Source organism: Panicum virgatum, chromosome 1N (genome assembly GCF_016808335.1).
Source record: "Panicum virgatum strain AP13 chromosome 1N, P.virgatum_v5, whole genome shotgun sequence".
NCBI lineage: Eukaryota > Viridiplantae > Streptophyta > Magnoliopsida > Poales > Poaceae > Panicum > Panicum virgatum.
Window position 1 is genome coordinate 53,630,482 of NC_053145.1, and position 11,766 is coordinate 53,642,247.

General features: G+C 53.4%; 1 protein-coding gene and 1 pseudogene across 4 annotated transcripts; both read left to right on the top strand.

The window, feature by feature from the left end:
* The first annotated feature begins 73 nt into the window (after positions 1-73).
* On the top strand, positions 74-9,007 carry LOC120656666 (probable enoyl-CoA hydratase 2, mitochondrial). 4 transcript variants are annotated; one of them, XM_039934832.1, is made up of 9 exons: positions 74-293; positions 416-600; positions 1,556-1,564; positions 1,796-1,861; positions 2,403-2,493; positions 2,597-2,648; positions 8,058-8,161; positions 8,237-8,313; positions 8,703-9,007. In XM_039934832.1, the coding sequence occupies exons 1-9, from the start codon at positions 122-124 to the stop codon at positions 8,880-8,882; spliced, it is 936 nt and encodes a 311-aa protein (XP_039790766.1). In that variant the 5' UTR covers positions 74-121; the 3' UTR covers positions 8,883-9,007. The 4 variants fall into 4 exon arrangements, with proteins under 4 accessions (XP_039790766.1, XP_039790767.1, XP_039790768.1 ...); XM_039934833.1 differs by having other exon boundaries at positions 416-585; positions 8,703-8,991; XM_039934834.1 differs by lacking the exons at positions 1,556-1,564; positions 1,796-1,861 and having other exon boundaries at positions 8,703-8,991.
* A 1,618-nt stretch (positions 9,008-10,625) lies between these two features.
* LOC120653671 lies at positions 10,626-11,109 on the top strand (annotated as a pseudogene).
* The last annotated feature ends 657 nt before the right edge of the window (positions 11,110-11,766 follow it).

Below are 11,766 nucleotides of genomic sequence, written 5' to 3' on the forward strand. Positions count from 1 at the left end.
ACGTCGACTAGTAGCTGGTGGAATCGGTCACGAGCAGCATATTTTTAATATTTTAACTTTTCCCACATCACAGTGTAGCACCAAACACGCCTCTCCCAACTGTCCCCAGCCCACTTCCCGAATGCGCAGCCCGCGGGGCCTCCTCGCCATCTCCGGCTATCTTGACGGCCGCCATGCTCCGGCGGCTTCCTTATCCAACGCCGGTCACCACTCCTTCTTCTTTGCCCGCGCCTTCCAAATCCTAGCCCAGCCGGAGCCCGTCCGCCTCCAGGAGCTCTCGGCACCCGACTCCGGTCTGTGACCTCGACACCTTATCTGTCACTGTCTCCTCCTAAAAGCTCCGCTTATTTTTCAGAGTTGTTATAAAATTCCTTCTTTTGATTATTCTTGAATTTTGACCCGTGTCCCGGACCAGGGATCCTAGAGCTCAGGCTTGAGCGGCCGGAGGTCAAGAACGCCATCAATTGGGATGTGCTGAGGAGGCTGCGGAGTGCCATAGAGAAGGTTCAGACCGATTCGATGGCGAAGGTTGTCCTGGTTGCGAGCTCAGTCCCAGGGGCTTTCTGCGCAGGCGCCGATCTCAAGGTCTGGAGTTCCTCGGTGAGCTGGGTTTATTCGCTTGGACATTGGAACACAATTTGAACAGGAGTTTCTGTTAGAATAGAAGACAAGCGAAAGTGGTGTAGGTGCATGTGCGAGTTATAGATGATTAAAGAGTAGTAGTTGCAAAATGCTGTCATCGGATTTGACAGATGAGCTTTGCGTTATGCTGACATTGATGTTTAGGGGGCGTTTAGTTCAAAAAAAATTCCTACAGTAACCGTCACATCGAATCTTCGGACACATGCATGGAGCATTAAATGTAGTTGAAAAAATAACTAATTACACAGTCTAACTGATTACCACGAGCTAAATCTTTTAAGCCTAATTAGTTTATAATTAAACATTATTTGTCAGGTAACAACGAAATGTGCTACGGTACAAAAACCCAAACTTTTTCACCAACTAAACACACCCTTAGCAATAATTGTGTGTGTTGCTAGATTAATTGTTAAAAAGAAAAGGAATGGCTGGAGTGGAGTGGAGTGGGGAAAAGAAAGACTCATGGGTAGACAGCATATAGGGGAGTCGGTTTCTTGATTAGCGTCTAACTATATGAGACAAAGCCACAAAGGAGATGAGTGTTCTCAAAGACAACTTTCCAAAAAGAATGTGTTGAATGACAATTCTAGAAACTCTAGGGTCTGTAGTTCTTTAAGAATTTCTGTTATATTTTTCTTTCCTCATAGCAGCTATTAATGATTGCCATAAGCCTTTATAATGTAATAGACATCAGAATGCTGTTAAAATATCATGTTCGCATATCCTGTGATGACATTAACTTCTCAACCAATTTGTTTGACATCATAATTAATAAAGGAACACTTGCCTCCTTGCCCCTATCCATTGTTTTTGACCTTTAGCTCAGTTCAAGAATTAAAAGAACATCACTATCGTGTATAGTGAATAATGAAATCATGCGGGCCGCATCTCATAGCAATACTATTGTTAACAGGAAAGGAAGCTAGTTTAGTTCCGCGAAAAATTCCCAAAAATTTTAACTGACGCACATCACATCGAATCTTACGATACATGCATAGAGTATTAAATATAGTTAAAAAATATAACTAATTGCACAGTTTGGTTGTAAATGACGAGACGAATCTTTTAAGACTAATTACTCCATAGTTGGACAATAGTTGCCAAATAAAATCGAAACGTGCTACAGCAACTTTTTCGCGAACTAAACACACCCCTAATGAGCTCTTCTGAAGTTGGAGAGAATGCTAGATCCTTGAGGTCTATATTCTCGTCTTTTGAGGTTTGTACGGGGAACTGAAATTTGACATGCCCTTTTGCATCCATAACTTAACTGTTTGGATTCGGGGTCTAAACTTACCCGGCACATCGGATGTTTGAAACCAATTATGTGTATTAAATACAGGCTAATTACAAAACCAATTGTATAAATGGAGGTTAATTTGCGAGACAAATTAAGCCTAATTCCCATGATTTGACAATGTTTGCTACAGTAAACATATGCTAATTATGGATTTGTCAGGCTTAATAGATTCATCTCATGAATTAGTCTCCATTTATGCGATTAGTTTTATAGTTAGATCATGTTTAGTCCTTCTAATTGGCATCCAAACATCCAATGTGACATGGACTAAAAATTATTCCCAGCAAAATGAGCAATGTGAAACGTATTAATGTATACTACATATTTATACACTTTTTTTACACAACATATCTATACACATTCCGCTCAGAATTTATTATTTTTCTTATCATTGGCCATACTTGTTCAATATTCATATGCTGTTCTTGCAGGGCTTACAAATTACATTTTGTTTGAGCAGGCACTCCCTATTCCAACGATTGCTGTTATTGAAGGAGCTGCTTTGGGTGGTGGCCTAGAATTGGCTCTTTCATGTGATCTCCGCATATGTGGTGTTGCCTTTATCTGGAGCATTACCAAATTCCGACCTTCTTGTGGGATAACTATTTCCTAGTTTTCGAATATTTAAATGCATACCTACACTCTTATGTGCAGGGGAAAATGCAGAACTTGGAATGCCAGAAACAGGCCTTGCCATTATACCTGGGTACGTAATGATGTAACCTACATAGAGCATTACTTTCTAAAACAAATGGTTGAACAACCTAGCAAGATGTTCTGAAACAAAATGCACTGACTTTGGGATTCCCAGTTTTTTATGCTTGATCGTGAAGTAGTAAATTTAACCCCATCAGTGAATGTTATTTTATCAAAATTGAACTGCTGAGCTCATATGGGGGCAACTGATCGCTTCCGATCCTGCAATGGAATGTGATTGCTGATTTCGACTAGGCCACCATTATACATAAAGACTGACCTTGTAGTTAATGAGAGAAAGTATGGCTCGGTAGAATGGTAGATTGATCAACCAAGGTACAAGGGTGTACAATATATATAGGCAAGGAGGTCCTAGGGTTTATAGAATCAGCACCCAATCAAGGAGATCCTTGCCTATCATGGATATCATCTACCATACAACCTGACGGCTCCTGGGCTGCTAAGCCCACGCGCCTAGCCCAACTAGGCCTACTACAAATACAATCTAACACGCCCCCGTAGTCTGATCGTCAGCCACTGCACACGTTCAGACTGGACCTGAACTCCGTGAATAAAGAAGAAGGCAGGCTTTTGGTGAAGATATCCGCGTACTGCAACGAAGTCGGAACATGAAGAACTCGGAGATCACCAACTGCAACCCGCTCCCAAACGAAGTGAAGATCAATCTCGATGTGTTTCGTGCGCTGATGCTGAACAGGGTTGGAGGTCATGTAGACAGCACTGATATTATCACAATATACCAGTGTAGCGCGGCGAAGAGGGGCACGAAGCTCCTGAAGGAGCTGGCGCAGCCAAGTAGCCTCAGCAACTCCATTGGCCACAGCGTGATACTCAGCCTCCGCACTGGACCTCGAGACAGTCGACTGGCGCTTAGAGGACCAGGAGATGAGGTTGTCACCAAGAAACACAGCATAGCCCGATGTGGACTTGCGCGTATCTAGACAACCGGCCCAATCAGCATCAGTGTAGACAATAAGATCCGAAGAGGTGGATGGTCGCAGCAAGAGGCCCAAATCAAGAGTGCCCTGGAGATAGCGCAGGATGCGCTTCAGAGCCACCAAGTGAGGCTCTCATGGATAATGCATGTGCAGACAGACCTGCTGGACAGCATAAGCAATATCTGGCCGAGTGAACGTCAGGTACTGCAAGGCACCAGCAAGACTCCGGTAATCCGAGGCATCAGCCACTAGCACACCTCCAGCAGCAACCTTCAGATTTGTGTCGACTGGAGTGGAACACGGCTTGCACTCTGTCATCTTGGCACGCTCCAGAATTTCCAGCATGAATTGCCGCTGGGAAAGAAGAAGGCCCTGGCCACACCGCTGAACTCGCATACCCAGAAAGTGATGCAGTTCCCCAAGGTCCTTCATAGAGAATTCCTGCTGGAGGGCCGAAATAATCCGCCGAAGAAAACCCGGTGATGAGGCTGTGAGCACAATATCAACATATAGAAGCAGATAAGCTGTGTCTGAGCCGTGCTGATAGACAAAGAGCGACGTATCCGACTTGGCTTCCACAAATCCGAGAGAGAGCAAGTGTGTAGCGAACCGACTGTACCAAGCATGAGGAGCCTGCTTCAACCTGTAGAGAGACTTGTTGAGATGGCAAATAAACTCTGGATGGGTGGAATCCTCAAAACCAGACGGCTGTACACAATAGACTGTCTCCTCCAAGGTGCCGTGAAGAAAGGCATTCTTCACATCAAGCTAATGAATAGGCCAACGACGAGAGAGAGCCAAAGAGAGGACTGTCCGCACAGTAGCGGGCTTCACAACCCGGCTGAAAATCTCATCGAAATCCACGCCAGGCCACTGGGTGAAACCCCGAAGAACTCAGCGAGCCTTATACCTCTCCAGGGACCCGTCGGCGGTGAACTTGTGCTTGAAGACCCACTTGTCCGTCACCACGTTAGCCTGTGAAGGCCGTGGAACGAGCTCCCAGGTGTGGTTCTTCATGAGAGCAGCATGTTCTTCCTCCATAGCAGCACGCCAATTGGGATCGGCCAGTGCACTACGGAAGGTCTTCGGGATCGGAGACAGCGGAGCGGCGTGATATGTCGAAGGGACGCGGAAGCCCGACTTAGCCCGTGTGGCCATTGGGTGCTGGTTGGTCACGGGGGGGGGGCACATCAACAGCACCCTTCGGCAGGGGCACGGGCGCAGCACGGACCGGGGGCACCGTGGAGGTGGCCGAGGTCGATGCCGCAGCAGGTCGAGGCCGGCGCGTGTAGACCTGGGTGATGGCGCACTCCGGAGGCGCCCAGGCAGCAGGCGCCGGCTGCTGGGGCAGCGGCGGGAAGCCAGGCGGAGGGCCGCGCGAGATGGCTGGAGAGCCCGGCACGTCGCCAGGTGAAGAAGCCGGTGCCGCACGTGGCTGTGCAGAGACGAGGTCCGTCCTGGGGGCCGCACGTGGCTGTGCGGGCGAGGAGAGGACGCCCAGCACGGGCGAGGGCGCGTCCGCGGGCGAGGAATCAGCTGGGAGCGCATCATGCACTGCTGAACCAGCTGAATCACCATCAGGCGCAGCCGCACGTGGCCGTGCGGAGGAGGAACCTGCAGCGGGAAACTTGGGCACAACACCAATAGGCGCTGGCTCAAAGTCAGTAGCATCCAAAAACTCAAAATCCACCGTAGAGGGAGAGGAACCATGCTCAGCATAGGGAAAGGATGACTCGTCAAAAATGACATGACGAGAGATGATCAATCTGTTGGAAGAGAGATCAAGGCAGCGGTATCCTTTATGATGGGGGAGTATCCTAGGAAAACACACAGTGTAGACCGAGGAGAGAGTTTATGTGGAGCAGTTGCAGACAGGTTTGGGTAGCATTTGCAACCAAAGACACGCAAGTGATCATAGGAAGGCGCCTTACCAAAGAGGGCGAGGTGTGGGGTGGATTTCTGCAGCGTCTTGGTGGGCAAAATGTTGATGAGGTAGGTGGCTGTCTGCAACGCCTCAACCCAAAAGGACGGCGGGAGGGATGCCTGGAATAGAAGGGAACGCACAACATTGTTGATGGAACGAATGATGCGCTCAGCCTTACCGTTTTGGGGAGAGGTGTAGGGGCAGGACATGCGGAGGTGAATACCGTGGGTGAGAAAGAACGTGCAGGAGGTGGAGTTGTCAAACTCCCGGCCATTGTCGCACTGGACGGCCTTCACGGTCACGCCAAACTGAGTGTGCACGTAGGCAAAGAAGTGAGCGAGTGTCGAGAAAGCGTCAGATTTCAGCTTCAAAGGAAAAGTCCACAAGTAATGTGAGCAATCATCAAGAACGACCAAATAATACTTGTAGCCCGCTACACTAAGAACTGGAGATGTCCAAAGATCACAATGTATAATATCAAAATTATTTGACGCTCTAGATGATGACAACTGAAAAGGCAGACGCACATGGTACCCTAACTGACATGCATGACAAAGGGTGGAGCTATGATCATGACTATAGTCGGGCAAGCCAGACGACGCAAGCGTGGAGAGGACCTCGCGCCCAGGATGGCCGAGACGACGGTGCCAGAGTGAAGACCCGGAGGCAGCAACCAAGGATTGCTCAGCTGGAAGGCGAAGAGGGTACAACGGCCCGGAGCTATTGCACCTGACAATCACGTTCTGAGACAGAAGATCCTTCACAGAACAACCGGTGGGGTCAAACTCAACTGAACAATTGTTATCAATGGTAAACTGGCGTACAGAAATCAGATTCTTAATAAGTTGAGGAGAAACCAAAACATTATTAAGACATAAAGAAGGATGAATAACTGTGGTGCCAGTGGATGTAACGGGAAGTAAGGAACCGTTACCGACAACAATTGAAGTAGGAGTAGGATACCGCGGGGAAGTAAAGTGAGAGAGGGAGTCAAAACGAGAGGTCATGTGGGAAGTGGCACCTGAGTCGAAGTACCAATCAGTGGGCTGCTGAGGTTGCTGCAGGGCCATGGTGCTGAAGGACGACGCAAGGGACTGCTGATCCCAGGAAGGCAGCCTGGCGAGTGGATTATAGAATCCAGGAGGAGGGCCAGCCCACTGGCCAGCATGTTCCGAGGCGGTGACCGTCGGGGCAGGCTGCTGGAGAGGCGGCTGCACCAGGAGCGCCTGCTGTGGCGCCTGCTGGTGAGGGCGCGGTGGAAGCGCAGCGAGCGGAGGCCTTGTCCCGGGCCACATCTGAATGGACCCGGTCCAAGGGTTGTAGTAGGAGGGCCACGGGGCACCCCGTAGCCGGTCTTCTGGCCGGCGGGCTGGCCGCTAGAGGACTGCCCGCCATGCTGCTGCTGCTGTTGTCCGGAGCCGCCGCAGCGCGGCGGCTCTTGGACGAAGAAGAGGCAGGGCCGCCCCCGGAGTCGGTGCCACCTGGGCGCACCGACTGGGAGGGTGCAGTAGGCGTCGAGCCGGAGGCCGCCAGCGCCGTGGCCTGAGAGGGCGCCTGGGGGTCCATCGTCATCTCCTCCAAGAGGAGATCCGCCTTGGCCTCGAGAAAGGTGGGGAAGGGGCACCCGCGCCGGAGATGCATGCCGACGTTCTTGAACCGCTCGTTCAAGCTGCGAATGACGTGGAAGACGAGAGTGCGGTCGGGGACGACCTCGCCCAAGGCGCCGAGTTGCTCCGCCATCTTCTTCAGCTCCTTGCAATAATCAGTGATGGATAGATCACCTTGAACAAAGATACGGAGCTTGGTGTCGAGGAGGAGCGTGCGCGTCTCGCGGTTGTTGAAGAACTGCGACTCCACGGCGCACCAGATGCTAGCTGTGGGCAGTGGAGTGTTGGCCCGAGATCGTCTCGGCGAGGTCATCAGAGATGGTGCCGAGGATCCACGACTTGACGACGCAATCCATGTGCTGCCAATCGGGGTAGGAAGGCGCTGATTTGTCCCGCAGAATATGATTCTGCAGCGAGTACTTCCCGAGGGTGAGGAGGAACTGATCGCGCCCGCGGGAGAAGTTGCCGGCGTTGACATCGAGGACCATCGGGATCAGCGCGCAGACGTTCTGCACAGCAACAGCCTGAGCGTGCAGATTGGCGATGGCGGCGGCCTCGTGAAGGAGGGCCTCCTGGAGGTCAGGAGACTCGGAGAGGTCGGAGCCGGCGTCGGAGAGGTCGCCGTCGGCGACGTCGTCGCCAACAGGCGCACCATCGGCAGCAGCGCGCGCCTGCTTGGCGCGGGCTAGGGTGTCCTGGGCGCGCGCCGCAGCGGCGTCGCGCTCCTGGGCGGCGGCCAGGGCTTCCTGCTCGGCGGCCGTCGCGCGCGCTAGGGCGTCCGCGCGGGCGGTCTTCCGGGCGGCCGCACGCTTGCGCGCAGCGGCGGCGGCATCTGCGTCCAGGGTGGACAGCGCCGTGGAGGAGTGGGCGTCCAACACGACCAAATAAATCATCTTGGTGAAAATAACCTCCATTTGCTGAACAATCAGAGCTGGAGGCACACAGCGCCTTCCTAGGATCGTGGGGAGTTCCAGGGCAAAGGAACTGATATTCACTGGCCGTAGATGTGATGCAGCTGAAGCTGTAATGATGGGTAAGGCTAAGCTTTGCTACCTTTTTTTTGCCTGCTTACTTATTGGAACGATTCTTAAATGTGTTTGCATTGCAGGACTTGCAAACTATTGCGTTCCAGCAGGAGAGGCTTATCAAAAAGCTCTTGATATTGCCCGCGAGATAACTCAAAAGGTAAGAATCAGTCTTATTGTGACTACTGAAGTCAAACTCAAAAAGTATGGATCAGTCTTATTGTGACTTCTGAAGTCTGAGCACAGGAAGTTCTTCAGTTCACACTTCTGAAGTTCTGATTAAGCAATTACTTGGCTCTATATATTAGAAACTTGCGTGAACAAATTCATCAAAGATACAGTAAATGAAAACTGCAGGAGTAATTTGATTAGGATCTTCTTTCTTTGTTTCTTAGGTAGCCTGTTGTAAAACACTGTTCCTTTTTATATATTTATAGTATATTCAGTAGGGGGTCCTAATCCCCTCCTGTTTCTTGAAAAAAATGATTGGGATCAGTAATCCAGCGCCCTGTACTGTAACCACTCTGTCCTTGGTTGTCTTTCTTGCAGGGTCCCCTGGGGATAAGAATGGCGAAGAAGGCTATAAACCAGGGGATGGAGGTCGCCGCCATGTCCTCGGCATTGGCTGTTGAAGGGGAGTGCTACGAGCAGCTGCTGCACACGCAGGATCGCCTTGAGGGCCTGGCTGCGTTTGCGGAGAAAAGGAAGCCTGTCTACACGGGAAAGTAGTGTCATGTCACGTTGCTGTTAGACCGTTGGGGCTCCTGTCCTGGTGGACTGGAATGTGTGTAAACTGTAAAAGATCAGGAGAAACGTTGAACGGGCCCTGGATTGTATATGGAGGCTAGATGCCAGATGAAGGACCTGTGCTTCTGCATGAGCTTGCCGTCGCGTGCCGACGTTGGCCGCGACGGCCGGCTCAGCGTCGAGGAGCTGCTGCCTGCTGGACGTGATGAACGCCGGGGAGCTCGCGCTGGGCGCGGCGCTGCCCGCGCTCCAGGCCGCCGCCGGGCCGCCGGGGGCGCGGACGAGCTCGCCGGGGCACTCGGGATCGTGGGCATCGCCAGCGTCGAGGACTGCGCGGCCGTGGACGAGTTCGCCGGGGCACTCGGCGTCGTGGGCATCGCCAGCGTCGAGGACTGCGCGGCCGTCGTCCCCGCCGCCAGTGGCGCGCTTCTCAGAGCGGTGCTGCAGCCCAACCGCGGTGCTGGCGCTCCACGGCTCGACTGCTCGAGGTTGCCGCCGGGCTCCACAGTTCGGATCCAACATCACTATGTGAGGCTCCTTGCCCGAGAGTTGAAAACGGTCAATAACTTCCGCAGATTAATCCCCTCCTAACGCCGCATATGCATATCTTAACCGCACAATTCCGATCAAACGGCTGCGAGGGACTCCAGGGTGGACGGTATTTTATTTACCGTCCACCCCCGGACGTTTTTTTCGTTTCACGAGTTCCCGACCCGGCGATAAGCAGGGTCGGTACCTCGTCAGGCTCGCGGCCGCTGCAATCCGCCGTGCCCGCGCTCGTGACCATCCTTCCCGTCTGGTGAGGGCGACGCGCCGACGGGCTGGCTCAGCGTCGAGCAGTTCCTGAACTGGATGAACGCCGGGGAGCTCACGGCGCGATGCTGCAGCCTGCTACCCGTGCTCGAGGCTGATGGGGGCTCGCTCGTCGGCGGGGATGAGCTCGCCTGCGCCAACTACGCGGCCATGCCTGGACGGCGACGGCGCCATCACCGTTGAGGAGTTCAGGCTCATGGCCGACCTGATCTAGATCGAGGCTCATGGCTGCTACACCTACGCGTGGAACACGGTGTTGAGTTTGCTGTGTGCCCGTGGTGTACTGAGATCGACAATAACCAAGCGTCTGTTTTCATCCAGGTTCCTCCATGGCTCCATGGACCATGAAACGTGCAAGAAGAACACACGACGCTTGCAACTCGTGAAGCCTACAGCCATGGAACAGAGCAGTGGCCACGTCTGTCGTCGTCTGGTGGTGGTTGGAAGCTGAAGCCTGGAGGTATGGCACGGGCCGCACGGCAGGGGACGGAATTGGTCGCAGCTGCCGGCTCACGGTGGAGGTGCAGGTGCTCCAGGACGTGATGATCGCCTGGGAGCTCGTGCCCGGCGCGCTGCTGCAGTTCGCCATTCGCCATGCCGGCGCTCCACGGCTCGAAGTAGCCGGAGGAGCCCAACTGCCCAACCCATTTGACCGAACGTCGGGCACCTGCTCGTCGGGGAGTTGACTACAGTCAATAATGTTTGTGCCATTGGAGTAGTCCACATGCAAATCCTGACTGCACGAGTCCAATCCAACGGCCGTGGGGATCTCGGGTGGACGGTATTTCATTTATCGTCACCCCACCAATGACAAGGGTCGGTGTCTCGCCAGGTGCGCCGTCGCTGCAGTCCGCTGTGCCCGCGCTCATGACCACCCTTTCCGTCCGATAAGGGCGATGCGCTGCCGGCCGGCTCACCGTCGAGCTGCTCCTGGACTGGATGAACGCTGGGGAGCTCGGGCTGGGCGCGCTCGGCGCGATGCTGCAGTCGGCGCCGCCCGCGCTCGAGGCCGCTGGCCGCCGGGGGAGGCCGTGCGCGCTAGTCGGTGCGGACGAGCTCTCCAGAGAGCTCAGCGTCGCGGGCGCCGCCAGCGCCGAGGACTGCACGGCCATCGTCAAGTGCGGAGTGTCTGCACGTCGACGGCGACGGCAGCGGCGCCATCACCATCGAGGAGTTCCGGCTGATGGCCATTGGCCAACCTGCTCTAGATGGGGTCAGGAGATCTTGGCTGCTACACCTACGCTCGGAACGGTGTTTAGTTTGCTGTGTGCCCGCGACCATGGTGTCCATCTATGCGCAGATATCGACAACGATCAAGCACGTGCCCATCTGTGTTGCTCCGTGGACCGTGCAACGTGCAAGTAAGAACACGCGAGATCTATGTTGCGACTCGTGAAGCCTACAGCCACGGAACAGGGCACTGGCCACGCGTCTGGTGGTCGTGGGAAGATTGAGGTAGGACGCGGACGCGCGGCAGGGAACGGGTCGCGGCAGCTGGCTCACGGTGGAGGTGCTCCTGAACGTGGCGAACGCTTGGGAGCGCTCGTGCTCGGCGGTGCCGCTGCAGTCCGCCGTGCCGGGCTGCCGGCGCTCCACGGCTGAATCGTTGCTCTCGTCGGGGGGATCGACTACCGCCAATAGCATCTGCGACTGCGAATCATCCACTTTGAAGCGGTGAATATTTAAATCATAGCTACACGAGTTCGATCCAACGGCAGCGAGGGACTTCAGGGTGGACGGTATTTTATTTACTTACCATCCACCTGTAACATCCCAAAAATATGTCTAAATAAATTACCCGCTAAAAATATTATTTTTCAAAATCTTTTTCGTCGCTGAGCTCAAATCATTCCAAATTCTTTCCTGTCCGAGCTCCTGATTCCCCAAAATCTTTTTCCGATGATCCGCAGTTCCGACACCCGAATTCAATCCCCATCCTTGTGTTCCCCTTTTCCTCTTTCCGCGTGCGAGTCGCTTCCGACTGAAGCTGCCGTGCGCGTGCGTCGACCGCCGCCGCAAATCCCGCCGACATCTCTCTCTTTCTCTCTCTCTC